The sequence below is a fragment of the Grampus griseus genome, assembly GCF_964374135.1.
Source record: "Grampus griseus genome assembly, chromosome: 1".
In the NCBI taxonomy this organism is placed as follows: Eukaryota; Metazoa; Chordata; class Mammalia; order Artiodactyla; family Delphinidae; genus Grampus; species Grampus griseus.
This window is the reverse complement of record NC_139017.1, coordinates 127322448-127337768: the sequence shown is the minus strand read 5'-3', so window position 1 is coordinate 127337768 and position 15321 is coordinate 127322448. Positions and strand designations below refer to the sequence as shown.

Sequence of the window (15321 nt, the reverse complement as noted above, 5' to 3'; positions counted from 1 at the left end):
GGGGCTCTGGGTGGCTGGGCAGCGGGGTGGGAGGCGGAGATCGGGACCCTCAGGGCCGGGGCTCTGAGTGGCTGGGCCTGGGGGACAGTCGATCGAGACCGGCAGGGGCGGGTTCAGAGTGGCGGGGGTGGAGACCAGCAGGGGCGGGGCTCTGGGTGGCTGAGCCGTGGGGAAGATCTATAGGAACCGGCAGGGGAGGGGTTCTGAGCGGCGGGGACGGGGGAGATCTGGCTCGGCAGGGGCGGAGCTCTGCGTGGCGGGGCGGGCTCGGCACCCTAGGTACGGCCATGGACCGGGCCTGGGCGGGGGCAGGGGCCGTGGCAAGAAGCCGGAAGCAGCCGCGGCCCCAGCTCGGGAGACATGGCGGGCGTTAAAGGTACCTCCGAGGTCCCCGGCTCGCTGGTCCTGCCGTGGGATCGCCGCCTCGGCTCTGGGATGAGGCTGGAGCTGCGCCTTCAGCGTGTGGGTGGGGAACGGCCTCCCTCAGGCCTGCCACCCTTCCCTCCTTTCCCGGTGGGAAGCAGCTCGCCTGCTTCCTTCGCCCCTTGGGGTACGGGTGGAGACGTGTTTTGGGGAACCTCAACCCTTTTTCTGCAAGGATACTGGCCTTCACGTTTCGCCCGGAGTGTCCGGGTCGCTGCAGGCGGAGCCCTCGTCGGGAGCAGTCCCTCCCTGGGAGACCCCGGCTAGCCCCGGGGGCATCACCTCCCTGGTTCCTTCCCAGTTCCTGGGAGCGTCCCCCCACCCCCTCCTCTGCCGAGTTTTAAACTGGGCTTTCACTTCCTGACATGTCCACCCTAATGCCTCTCCTCCCTTTTCCTGCCGCTTCGCCGAGTTTCCCGATTCTTTCAGAGGAACCATTGTCTCGGCATTGGGGCACTTAAATCTGTTGTTCCCGATGATTTTTCCAACTAGGCAGAGTTGGCTGCAGGCGGGTGTCAGCGGAAAGCGCCCTGAAATGCTGTATTTGTCTTAATTGTGGAGAGTAGATTAGGTGGAATTTTATCGCTGCTTTCATCAGCCTTTATTCATTTATGGACAGACAAGAAGGTAGTGTTTGTGCAGGACTTTTTTAAAAATTCGGGTGTAGTTGATTTACAATATCGTGTTAGTTTCAGGTCTACAGCACAGCTATTCATATATATATATATAAATGTATATGTATATATGTATATTATGTATTCTTCAGATTCTCTTCCCTTATAGGTTATTACAAAATATTAAATATAGTTCCCTGTGCTATACAGTAGGTCTTTGTGCAGTACGTGTTTTTGCATGGGGCAGTTGATTTAAAAAGGGGTACCAAGAACACCAGTTCCCTCATCTATTTGTCTTCAGAGGAATGGGGAATGGCAGTTCTAGGAGAGGCTATTGGAAGGCTTCCTGTTGGTTTGGTAGGACACCCTTAGATTTCTCATCTTTTGAATAGAGTAGCATAACTCTTTCCACGTGGGAGTTCCTATCCTTGATATTTGTACGCAAAGATCTTCCCTCTCCAGTTAATCAACATGTGCTGTAAACATGCGTATGGGTGTCTTTGTACACATGTGTGTGTTCACTATGAAATTTAGCTGAGTGTGAAACTGTTAGTAGCAGACACATTTTAAAATTATTTCTGGCTGACTTTTATATTCGGCATTAATTTAGTAAACATGATTTACTTGGATAGTGTCCATTGTGAAATATATCCATTTGAAGCCAATGCAGAAAGCAGATGACAAGTATCAGCACTACACTGTGTTTAGTCATGCCCGGAAACTATCACATAATAATGTTTATGTGTGAATGTGTTAGAAATTGTGATACAGTAACAAGGAAGATAGGCTATGAAATGGAAAAGGACTAAGGAAAGGAAGCTTTTTGCAGATTATTCAACTTTTAAAGAGGGACTACTGTATGCCTGAGGCTTGGAATGAAAAGATAAATGAGAAGTTGTTGTTTGACAGAGCTGGAAATAATTGTTACTGTTTAAATGTCTAAGGTGTGCTCAGATACAGTGGGAGCACAAAGATGGCGTTGTAGGTTGAATGTGTCCCCCAAATAAATATGTTCAAGCTCTAACTCCCCAGTATCTGTGAATTTGACCTTATTTGGAAATAGGGTCTTTGCAGATGTAATCAAGTTAGGGTGATATTGGATTAGTTGGACTCTAACCCAAGGACTAGTGTCCTTATAAGAAAAGGGAAATTTGGACATGGAGACATATAGGAAGAATACCATATGAAGACAGAGGCAGAAATTGGAACGATGCAACTGCAAGCCAGGGAGGACCAGAGATTGCAGGAGTTAGGAAGAGGCAAGGAAGGAGTCTTCCTTTAGAGCCTTCAGAGGGAGCGGGTGTCAAGCCCCTAGAACTGTGAGAGAATAAATTTCTGTTCTTCTAAGCCACCCAGTTTGTGGTACATTATTAATAGCAGCCCTAGGAGATTAATACAGATGGGATTATTGAACCCTGCTCCAGGGAGGAAGGGGACCACTTTCGCAAAAGAGGCAATTCTTGACCTGAATCTAAAAAGATCAGTAAGGCTTCACCTGGCAAAGGATGCGGTGAGGGCAGAGTTTATTCCAAGGGGAGAGAACATGTGACGCACGGCAGAGGTGCGCCTCCAGTGCTAGAACAATGGCAGAGGTGCGCCTCCAGTGCTCGAACAACTCATAGGCTGTGAAAGCAACTGTGAAGGGGTGACACCAGCTTTATGTATTTGAGACATCATTGTCTGCTGTGTGGAGGATGGATTGGCAGAGTCATGAGATGAAGGCAGGCATGAGATGATAAGGGTCTTCACGGGGACAGTAGCTGGGGGCACAAGAGAAGAGGTGGTTGTCTTGGTCCTTTAGGACTGCTAGGACAAAAATACCATAACCTGGGTGGCTTAAACAACATTTATTTCTTAGTTCTAGAGGCTGGAATCTCCAAAATCAGGGTGCCAGCAGATTTGTTGTCTGGTGAAGACTTGCTTCCTGGTTCCTAGTCAGCCATCTTTTTGCTGTGTCCTCACATGGCAGAGGGGGCAAGGAAGCTCTATGGAGCCCCTTTTATAAGGGTACTAATCCCATTCACGAGGGCTCCACCTTCATGACCTTATCACCTCCTAACACCATCTCATTGGACTTTAGGATTTAATATATGAATTTGGGGGGAGGGACACAATCATTCAGTCTTTTTTTTTTTAAATTTTATTTATTTATTTATTTTTGACTGAGTTGGGTCTTCGTTGCTGTGTGCGATCTTTCTCTAGTTGCGGCGAGCGGGGGCTACTCTTTGTTACGGTGCGTGGGCTTCTTGTTGCGGTGGCTTCTCTTGTTGCAGAGCACCGGCTCTAGGCCTGCGGGCTTCAGTAGCTGTGGCTCGCGGGCTCTAGAGTGCAGGCTAAGTAGTTGTGGTGAACGGGCTTAGTTGTTCCGTGGCATGTGGAATCTTCCTGGCCCAGGGCTCGAACTCATGTCCCCTGCATTGGCAGGTGGATTCTTAACCACTGCAGCACCAGGGAAGCCCAATCACTCAGTCTTCAGCAGTGCGTTTGAGTGAGGTCTGGGAGACTGAGTCACCTTGACTTACTGATTTTCTAGAAAACGGAGTGTAGGGTTGGTGTCGGTCTTTGAAGATAGAGCCTTCAAAGGGAAGAAGTGTGTGTTTGGGAGGAGAAGGTGGGGTTGTTTCAGTTTTACACATGTTGAAGTTGAGGTCCTTGTTGGCTACCCACAGAAGTCCAGATTGGAGTTGGAGGTGCAGGCCAAGCTCTTAGAACCTGCTCTGGGCTGCAGCCTCAGATGTAGCTGGGTCCTTGTGGTACCAGGGAGCTTTGGGTTGAATGCAATGTCCCAGCAAGAGTGTAAAGTGACAAGAGAGATGAAATTCTATTCCTGGTTAGCTCCAAGTTTAAGAGATAGCCGAGGATGCAATTCCTGAAAAAGAAAAAGGGGGGTAAAGAGCATCCACTGGCGATATAGTTGTGACCTTTGAGTGACTGGTGTCCCAGAACAGAAGCAAGAGATCTATGATTCCTAGCTTTGAATGGTCTCCCGGAGGACAGAGTAGTTCAGGTGACAGGCACAGGCAGGGGACAAAGCCAATGAGGAAAAGGTCATCTGTAATGAAACAATACGGGACAAGTTACTTTTGTACATTTTTTTTTTCCCGAAAGTGACATGTGCTAAATGGAAAAATACATAAAACTGACAGTGCTTCCTTGTCCCCTACCATCTGTATACTCCCAGATGTTTTAAAATCACCTTGGTATCTTCCTATAAAAGTCTCCCCAAATTGCCTTTAAAGTAAAAGGAAGCAATCAAAATGTTAATTAGTTTAGTCAGTGACTAATTTTGAGTATTATGGGTTTTTTTCAGAGGAATATTTGGATAATTCAGTGTCCTGTGCTTTTGATTGCTACCTTTATCAAAGCACATCCAAGCACTTTACATAGATTATCTCATTTGATTCCCATAAACTCCCTAATAAGGTGGCACCATGATTCGCATTTTACAGGTGAAAACTCGGATTTAAAGAGGTTCACCTTCTACCCAAGATCACACAACCAGTCAGTGACAGAGTTAAGATTTGAACCCATGTTGGTGACTCAGAGCTCAAGATTTTTTAACAACTCACATTCCGTCTCCCACTCAGCAGTGGACAAAACAAGCATGTTCCTGCCTCCTCAAAGATTAGTGTAACAGATGCAGGGAGTAAATATTCAGGGGACACTAATTGGGAAGCATCAGTATTCAAATACTTGAAGCACTGTGGTTTGGAGGGCACAATGATCAAAGGGTATATATTGCTAGGAGGCAGTTTGGGGTTTAATTTAAGGAAAAAGAGTTTTCAGCATTTAAAGACTATCAGAATGAAATGACCTTCCTCAGTGGTAGTGAGTTTCCCTTCAGTGGAGTTGTATCGACTGGCTGGCTGGCTCTTGGGACAAATATAGAGGGAATTCATATGTTAGATAGGGGTTGAGTACTGGAAAGGCTTGAGCTCTTTCGCCACCTGATGATTTAAAAATGCACATAGGTGGTCATTTGCTAGTCAAATGTAACATTAACCAATGAAATAAGTAAATCACTGCATTCTTTTTTTTATTAAAACATTTAAAATCGAGATATAATTCACATGACATAAAGTTAACCTTTTTAAAGTGTAAAATTCTGTGGGTTTTAGTATATTCACGAGGTTGTGCAACCATTACTACTTTCTAATTCCAGGACATTTTATCAACCCAAAAAGAGTCCCTCCGCATTCCTCTCCCCCCGCCCCCAGTCTCTGACAACCACGGGGACCTATAACTCTTGGTTTTATTTTTCACAGCTCTTGTGGCATTATCCTTCAGTGGGGCTATTGGGCTGACTTTTCTTATGCTGGGATGTGCCTTAGAGGATTATGGGTAAGTTATCATTTCCAAAAGAACTATTTTTTGTGTGTCTTTGTCACTGTTAGTATGGGTATTAGGGAGTTTGGTCAGTTTAGCACCAAGCTCTAACCGATGAGTTAATGAAGTCCAAATTATGAACCCAGTCCCTTCCTGGGTCACTTGTATTTGTGCAGACCAAAGCTCTGTTTAAAATTGATGTATTCATTTAATGAGCATTTATTGAAAACCTCCTCTGGACCAGCTGGTGACACAAGAATGAAGAGACACAGTCCTGTCCTCAAGGAGTTTACAGTTCTAGTTATGAGTGAGAGACAGGTAAACAGTCCAGTCAGTAAGCTGACAGCTCTAGTAGAGAGTGTACAAAGTACAGTGAGAGCTTTGAGAAGGTAAATCTGAGTTTCCCTGGGAGAGTCAGGGAGGGCTGCATGGAAGAGGTTGTCTTTAAGCTGAGACTTGGTGGATGAATAAGCTTATCAGGCTTGATGAGTCAGGGGAGGGCATTCAGGCAGAGGGAGTGTTTAAGGAACAGAAAGGCTGGTGTGGCTACAGATTGAGCGAATGAAGGGAAGATGACACAGAATGAATGGAAGAAATTGGCCAAATCATGTGAGGCTTTGTAGGCCAGGGCAAGGAATCTGGGTCTTATTCCAAGCAAGCGAAAGTTTCCACCTGCGTGCATTCAAAAGATCTCTACTGAATTAGCATGTGCAAGGCACTGTGCTATGTTCTATAGGGAAAGCAAAGATGACTGAGTTAAGATTCTGTCCCTAAAGAAATGACAGCTCAATAATACAGAAAACAATAAAGATTCTAGATTTTACATTGTGTAGTTGTTTCTTAACACAATATAAGTTATCTACAGATTAATGGACTAGTAATTTTTAATGATTGCTACTTCTTAACTGTTCCTGGTAGAAATCATCTCATGTATTAATAGTGACAAATGAAAGTAATCGTTGACCTAGACATTTAAAGTAATATTAACTTTGAAACAGCAATATATCTTTAATTATGATGTAACTGTAACTTTTCCTTTTGGGTTTCTTCTGGGTGCAACCAACAGTGTTTACTGGCCCTTGTTTGTCCTGATATTCCATGCCATCTCTCCCATCCCCTATTTCATTGCCAAACGAGCAACATATGACTCCGATGCAACAAGTAGTGCCTGTCGGGAACTGGCTTATTTTTTCACTACCGGAATTGTTGTTTCTGCCTTTGGATTTCCTGTTATTCTTGCTCGTGTGGACGTGGTAAGTTTTGTTGTCTATTGTTTTGCCCAGTTATTGCTGAGTTTACTCCACAGGCCTGCGTCTGGAACCACAAATTTCATTTCCCCTGCTCTGACTTAAGCCTCAAGGCCAGGCATATTTTTAGTTTCTCTATTCCCCCACTTTAGAGCCACCTGTCAGTATCTTGCCCATGTTTGCAGAATGCTTTCTTTGTTTCTCTTACAACTTTTAGCCAGACCAAGTGATTTCTTGCTTTTTCTACTGTAAGCTATTTTCTAGAATTGTTCTGAAATCCTTACCTTTTATTGTAGGGCCATCCAGAGACTACTATAGCAATACTCTGCTAGTTCCAAAGTCAACATCAAAAGGGGTCCTGATCACCTAATTCCAATGTGTGTGAGTGTGTGTGTGTGTGTGTGTGTGTGTGTGTGTGTGTGTTTGTGTGTGTGTGTGTGTGTGTGTGTGGTTCGGGGGGTTGTTCCCCACACCACTGAGGAGCAAGTCTTACACACCAGCTGGGTGTCCTACAGTTGTGCTCAATTCTGACTCTGTCTACCTAGAGTAACAGCAGATTCCACTGGTTCAGGGCTCAGTCCCGCAAGACTGCCTCCCTCTTCAGACGCCAGTCACAGGTCCAGCTTGTTACGTGTGCTTCTGACTGACTGGCTATAAATCAGGGATTCCCATGGCCCCCTCCTTGGGTTCGATTAATTTGTTCGAACTCAGGGAACCCATTTACTCCCTGGATTCCCAGTTTGTTGTAAAAGGATATAACTGAGAAGCAGCCAGATGGTAGAGATGCATAGGGCAAGGTGTGGGGAAAGACCATGGAGCTCCCATGACCTCTCTGAGGGTACCACTTTCCCCAGAGCAGCAAATCATCAACCTGGAAGTTCTCCGAATCCTATCCTTTTGAGTTTTTATGAAGACTTCGTTACACAGGCATGATGGATCAAACCATTGGCTATTGGAGATTGAGTCAACCTCCAGCCCCCTAGCCCCCTGTCCCTGGAGGTTGGGGGTGGGACTGAAAGTTCTAACTGTCTAGTCACATGGTTGTCTCCTCCTGCAACTGGCTTCTATCCTTAGGTGCTTTCCAAAGTTACCTCATTCACATAAAAAAAGTCACCTTTACCACTCTCATCACTTAGGAAATTCCAAGGGTTTTAGAAGCTCTGTGCAAGAAATGGGGACAAAGACCAAATTCTTATTATAAATCACAACATACCAAATTCTTCTCCTGCAAATGGCATCATAGACACAATCCTCAACACAATAGGCATATATTGAGGGACAACTGTACAGCTACTAGACGATACAGTGAATAAGATGACATCTTCATATTGTTGAAGAAAAAAACTAATCAATCATCGACCTAAAAAAGAAATGGAAAATTTTATTTGAGCCGACCTGAGGATTATAACCCAGGAGACGACTGTTCCACATGTTAGAGATCAAAGCACAGTTACATAAGTTTTAGAGACAAATGGTTATATATCAAATGACATACTATTGACAGTTTATGCAATCCAGATTGGCATGTATAAAGTAAGTAGTGGGTCATGGGTAATCGTGGTCCCTTACAGGATTAAGAAGGAAGGTTATCTCCTAAGCAGTTGTGACCCTTTATGAAATTAAAAAGGAAAATTATCTCCGAAGGAAGTCTGGTTAATGCAAATGCACAGTACACACTGAAGGGGAGGGAGGAGGCCCAAACAGGCAGAGAAAAATTTTATGTTTAATTTTTTCTTGTCTTGACGTAAAATATGCACTTTATTTCATCGATATCAAATATAAAATTTTTCTTTTTTGTCTCTGAAATACACATTATGGGTATAATTTATTCAGTTCTTTGACATTCACTGTCTTTCATACTATTTGCTTTTATTTCCCCCAATTACATACTGTTTCAACTTCATGAAACTCTTACTTGGGGCATTGAATATCAGATCTGCACAAGTGTTATTTATTCATGCAGTAAACATCTTTGGAGCATATGCTATTTATAGGACACTAAGAATAAGAACCAGATACTGTCTCTGTTCTCAAAGAGCACAGAAACTTGCCTGATGGGCAAGTGTACTATAAATATACCAAGCGTGGTCATTAAAACATGATCAGAATGCCATAGGAGCACCGAGAAGAGAGAAATTACAACTGGCATTTGATGTGGCCTCTAAGGATAAATAATGTTTTGTGTAAAGTAGGGAAGGCTATTGTATGGAATGGCATCCAAGTGCAAAAATGCAGTATGTGGAATAAAGAGCAGTCCAATATGATGGAGCAAAAAGGGAATGGTTGAGGATAGAAAGGCTGGGGAAGCCTGACTGGGAAGGGTCTGGAATGCCAGGCCAGTTTGAACTCTGTCTAGATAACAGAAGCGTGGAAGTCTTTTGTTTTTTGTTTTTTTAAAATTTATTTTTGGCTGTGTTGGGTCTTCGTTGCTGCACATAGGCTTTTCTCTAGTTGCGGCCAGCAGGGGCCACTCTTCATTGCAGTGCATGGGCTTCTCATTGCAGTGGCTTCTCTTGTTGCAGAGCACGGGCTCTAGGAGCGCAGGCTTCAGTAGTTGCAGCACGTGGGCTCAGTAGTTGCGGCGCATGGGCTTCAGTAGTTGTGGTGCACAGGCTCAGTTGCTCCGCGGCATGTGGTATCTTCCTGGACCAGGGATCGAACCCGTCCCTGCATTGGCAGGCAAGATTCTTAACCACTGTGGCATCAGGGAAGTCTGCATGGAAGGTTTTAGATGTCATATTTTCATTATCTTATTCTTCTTGTGCCTTAGACTAGTACTTCTTAAATTTTGCCCTAAAGATTTCTATTTTTACCTTTCAAATACTGCATCACGTTTTATGAGGAAACTTTCATTGATGTTTTCTATTTGTTAAATTAAAACAAAAAATGCCCACTAGAGGGTACTCTCATCCCCAACTGTGCCTCTGGAAAACTATCTGCCCTGCTGGAAAGCTCTTTTTATTTGCATGCAGAGTATTACTTAAAACCTTTTCTTGCCTAGAAAAGAAACAAATCAATCCGTAACTCTCCAATTCCTGTTTTCATGAAAGAAGGCAATACATACAGAACTGAGTACCCAATATTGTAATTGGACCCTTTGTAATCTTGCTTCATGTATTTTACTTAAGGCAGTCATTGTCTACTGAAAACAAGTATAGAATTATGTCTAATGGGGAAAACGTTAAGGATGATACCAGACTTAATTAATAAGCATCACGAAGTAATTAGACTAATTATTGAACAGTTCACTCTCTCCTGTCTATTAGATTATTAAGCCTTTTAGCAGTTTTATGTAATATTTCATTGGATGTTTCTAAAGCAGGAAATAACAGATTTGCAAAGAATACAGTATAAAGAAAGTAAAGATTTAATCCTCTTTTTTTGTGTTTCAGATCAAGTGGGGAGCCTGTGGCCTGGTGCTGGCAGGCAATGCAGTGATTTTCCTTACAATTCAAGGTTTTTTCCTTGTATTTGGAAGAGGAGATGATTTTAGCTGGGAGCAGTGGTAGCACGTGCTTCATTCTGACTAAATGCATTTAATTTCTTAGAATTCATACTGTATGTATATGTGTGCACATGTGGCCTTTTACTATGAAATTTAATATACTGTTTCTTTATACCTTTGTAATCATGTTCACTTTAAGGAGGACTACAAGGGGAAAAGGTTAGTTTTATTCCCAGCCAGTAGACCTCTCCATTTACTCAAGTTGAATTATGTTATTTGTTTCGCTTTTCATAGAGTCATGGTGCTCTCAGAAAATATGTTAACTCAGTCTTGTAGACAGTTGCTCACTCAGTGTGCTGCATCTCCACCTTTGGCCCGGGGATGTGCTTGAGTGGGCACGTAGCACTGGGGCTGTTTTAGCTCTGCCCAGGACTTCCAAGATATACCTGTGGCCCAGAAAGACAGAGGCGGCTCCCTCTTTATGTTGCAGACTCTTGCTTCTCCAAGTGTGGTCCATAGACCAAGAGCATCAGCATCTCGAAGCGTGGTCCATAGGAGCTTATTACAAATGCAGCGTCTGGGGCCCCATCCTCAACCTAATACATTTTGATGAGACCCCAGGTGAATCGCAGGCACATTAAAGTCTGAGAAGCGCTGTCATGAAGGAAGAAGCATTGCCTTCCCCTTGACTGAACCCCTTAGCCTCTCTGGGTGTTAGCTGCTTGTAAAAACTGTTTCCCCTGCCCCTCGTGTTGAGGCCTACTTCAGCCTGTCCTTGGAATTCATGAAATGTCCAAACCTATACTTTATAGGCTGTTCCTCACATTTGTGAAGTGTTCTCAGTAGGCAACAGCTATGGCTTCACATTGTCTGAAAGGCAGTGGCTGCCTTCACAGTGCTGGGGGGACAGATCCCTCACTGGGAGGCAGGGGAGGGAGGCTGGGCTGGAACCGGCCCCTGCTTTAGCAAGATGGGGAAGAATGGATAAGTAATGCTGTTTCATTTCCCTTCATAATCTGACATTTCTCCCCAGTTCCTTCCCTGTGCTGCTGCCCACCCACCTTCACCAGCCCCGCTAAACACACGCACTCCCAGCAGTTCTGATTTGCCCTATCTTCTTCATGGCTCGGCTTCTCCTTTCTATAGAGACGTGGAGCCAAGTAAGCAAGCAGAGGGTGAGCTGCTTAATTTTATTTACATGTGATGTACTTGTCTTTCATGTCCTGTAGGACTTTTAAAATATATATATATATGTATATGTATATATATATATATATATATATATATATATATATAACACTTTATGCCACTTTTAAATGAATCATTGAGAATTCATGTCATGCTGGGTCCTGTAATCACAGGTTTTCTAGCTCAACTTTTTGTCCAAGGCCTATCGAGAAAGGGAAATATGGGAACTAGAACCACGTGATTAGAATGTAAGCAGTGATTTTAAAGCATTGTTAATGTGTGATAACAGACATACATTCAAAACACTGAAAGCTTGAAGTTTGTAACCCCTTCATATTCTGGAATGATCCTGGGAGCAGAAGACAAGAGTGATACCTAAAAGGATAATATGCGAAGTGATATTTCAGCCTTATGCATGATTTTATGTTTTCAGTGTACTATGTACGTATAGAACTGTTAAAGTTATTTCCAAGATTTATATTAGAAAAATTATATAGACACTTTATAATTTTAACCAGCATTTTTAATAACACTTACACTTACTGTATTGTAATAAATTTTACTTTTAACAGAAAAGAAAAGCTTAATTTTAAAAGTTTTTATTCTGATGTCACCTTGCTTAAAAGGTAACAAAAATATGAAAATTTCTTTGTGTTCTGAAATGTGCAGTTGTGAGCAATAATCTGTCCTGCATTAGAATAATAGCAGGAAGTTGTAAGATACCATTTTCGATGTGCAGTTGGCTTGTAATAGCTTCTCTTTTCCTAAGATGGAGATACTGTTTAATTTATACTATCTTTTGCAAAAGTGCCCTTGTTGCTTATACACATTTTAAATAACCAAGGTAGCCTTAATGTGTAGCCCTAAAGCATTGCCTCTTGATTGTATTTCCAGAATGCTATAAAGCACTTGCATATAGAATATTTGTAGTTATTCCCTACTAATGGAATGGTTTATCGAAGTGATGGATTATTGGATTTGCCACATGTATGAAAGAGACATTTATTCTGCAGCACCTAGTATCATTTAAGTAATAAATGTCAGTAGGGAGTATTGCTGTATAAGAATGTACGGTACTAAAGTTTCATCTCTGTAACACAAACGTTGGGCTTTTTTTGTGTGTGTGGTACGCGGGCCTCTCTCTGTTGTGGCCTTTCCCGTTGCGGAGCACAGGCTCCGGACGCGCAGGCTCAGCGGCCATGGCTCACGGGCCCAGCCGCTCCGCGGATGTGGGATCTTCCCGGACCGGCGCACGAACCCGCGTCCCCTGCATCGAACCCGCGTCCCTTGCATCGGCAGGCGGACTCTCAACCACTGCACCACCAGGGAAGCCCAATGTTGGGCATTTTTTAATTCCTTATAAAAGGTTCATTTGTTTTCTATACACCATAGAATATATTTTGGAGATTCAAAGCACGTTGATTACATTCTAAAACTGAGAATGCACATAAAGAATTGCCCAGAAGTGAGTAATCTTATGAAGAGATTCTCTGTCATGTTCCAAACAACTGGCTTATACTTTGAAACACTTTTCCCACAGAAACAATATCATGCTACCATGGGTTACGAGGCCAAGCCTTCTGAGGAAGGCTAAACCCTAACATAGCTGTCCTTTAATACTCAAGGAACTTGCCTGAGTTTTGGATCGTGGCAACAGGGTAGTGTCAACAGTCTGAACGAAGGAAAATGTATATTTCCACCTCCTTTCCTAAGAACAAGGTCTTTCTTGCTTCAATTTTTGCAGCCCTCTCTATCCCCTAATGCCCTTGGGGTCCATTAAACCTGTGATGTTTGCTGGCCTCCTCTCCTGACTCAGAGGCTTCCTCTTAGTCTGCCCCACCTCCCGGGGTTCTTCATATTCCCAAATCACCCGCCTTTCTACTGCTACCAATCAGTTTTCTTAGTAGAGCTGATATCTTGTGATGTTTAAAGAGAAAGCAGTTGGTTCATACTCTTTCCCAGAAAGAATGACTGTGATCATCTTCCCTACATCTGGAACACATCCATACCTGCCTCGTGCAGTTACCACGCAGGGCTGCAGCTGCATTTTTTTTTTTTAACTGTGTGCGGGCCTCTCACTGTTGTGACCTCTCCCGTTGCGGAGCACAGGCTCCGGACGCGCAGGCTCAGCGGCCATGGCTCACGGGCCCAGCCACTCCGCGGCATGTGGGATCTTCCCGGACCGGGGCACAAACCCGCGTCGCCTGCATCGGCAGGCGGACTCTCAACCACTGAGCCACCAGGGAAGCCCTGCAGCTGCATTTTTACAAGGGCATGCCTTGGAACCCATTTGCAGAAATGGCAATGTTCCACAGTAAAGTGAAAAAAGCATTCCAGCAGTTTATAGAAGGACAGTAATATTTTCGGCCAGGAGCAAGCCTATCACACTTCATCCGTTCCTCACGGTGAGTTCTCAGCTGGTTCTACATTTCATAGTTGTTTTTTTCCTCCACTTATGAACCCACAGATTTTTCTTACAGTCCTCAGGAAGTCTGTACCTCTGAGGTATCTTCTTGGTGAAGACTCTTCTAGGGAGTGAAATGTTTCATGAAGTTAATAGCATTCCTTAGGCTCTCAGAGCAATGCTTAGGAGATGTCACAAAAATGTGCCTTTTTGAAGTTTGCAAAATTCAGGTTTTGCACCATAATTTAACCAAAATATTTATGAGGATGCTAGCATTTTCCAAGTATAGTAATTAGTTCACAACTGGGAAATATTATTCCTGTCAATGAATATAAGTTCTGCATTTAAATGTCCTTTTTGCCATTCTGCCTCATGAAGTACCTTATATGCAAAAATCTCAGTGTATAATAACTCATGAGTTACAATCTGCTTTCATGTGGCCATGTTCCTGGAGTAGAGCAGTGACATGTGACCCCAAACACTGTGCAAGGTCCCCAAGATTGCTTTAGAATGCAATTATGTACATATGATGGGGATGATTTTCTTTCTTTCTTTTTCTTTTTCTTCCTCCAGCTAGGCCACCAGAGGGTGATTTCCTTTAAAATCAAGCTTGTCATTTATACTTGAACAAAGACTTTTATGTACATTATTAAACTAAAACTTTTATATTTTACTTTAGGATGCATTATATTTGGAAAGGAGACCAGCAGATTTCTTTCCCCGGTGTTTTTGTTTGGATAATATTAATTAAATTTGGAGAATTTGTCTAGTTTTGAGCCCATATTTATTGTGGTTGATAGAAGTAGTCCAAGAATGTGTGTAACCGGGAGGAATCGAGTCCCTAGTTACAGCTTTGCTAACATCCCAGAGTTGAAGGTGGTTGTGTGGGACATGGTTAATCAAGAATTTGCTGTTTTGGAAAAGAGAGAAAAAGTCAACACTTTTAAAAAGTGCTGTACATATTCTGAAGAGTCATTTTGTACACTACAGTGAAGAATGCACACATGTAAAGTACTGCTTAAGGAGTAACGTGTCCCCCTTATACACAGAGCATTTGGGGAAGATCTGATGTTTCACAGGTGGATTGAGGCAGTTAGTTAGATTATAAAGAAAGTGAGCTAGATATTTCATTGTATTACCCAACTAAGCGTAAAGTTAAATTCTTAGTAGAAATTTGGTTATACCAACATCACTGTAAAATGCCCATAAGAAAAAATAGTTCCCAAGGAAGCTTCTCTGGTCCAAGGGCTTGTATATAAGAATTTTCATTTAGAAAAAGCATGCTGGATGCATCGAGAGACCTTGTCTGGGGCTGAGAATGGATGTGTCTGGAGAAATCATGTACCTGTTATTTAAACATAGCATCTTCTGTCTTGAGATTTTTTAAAAAAAATACTTGCCTATCTTTTTGGTCAGCTAAATGTAAATAAAAAGGTATTATCTGTTATCCAGTAATCATACCTGGCAAGTTATTTTCTTCTTTTCTTCCTACAATGCCTCTTAAAAATGTCCATTTAGGTTATCAGTCAAGTTTCATCCTCCTTTGTTTTTGCTGAAGTAGGAAACAAATGTCTGTTTTTTAAAAAGAAATAAAGGTGCAAAGTATTAAAATGTCCAGCCTTTCCCCACATTTTTTAAAAGTTTAACTTTGTAGAAAATGAATTTCAGATCATT

General features: G+C 42.8%; 1 protein-coding gene across 1 annotated transcript; it reads left to right on the top strand.

Annotated features, from left to right (window-relative positions):
- Positions 1–241: 241 nt before the first annotated feature.
- LEPROT (leptin receptor overlapping transcript) lies at positions 242–12652 on the top strand. The gene is made up of 4 exons (XM_082668246.1): positions 242–376; positions 5303–5378; positions 6430–6616; positions 10003–12652. The coding sequence occupies exons 1-4, from the start codon at positions 361–363 to the stop codon at positions 10117–10119; spliced, it is 396 nt and encodes a 131-aa protein (XP_082524372.1). The 5' UTR covers positions 242–360; the 3' UTR covers positions 10120–12652.
- Positions 12653–15321: the final 2669 nt, after the last annotated feature.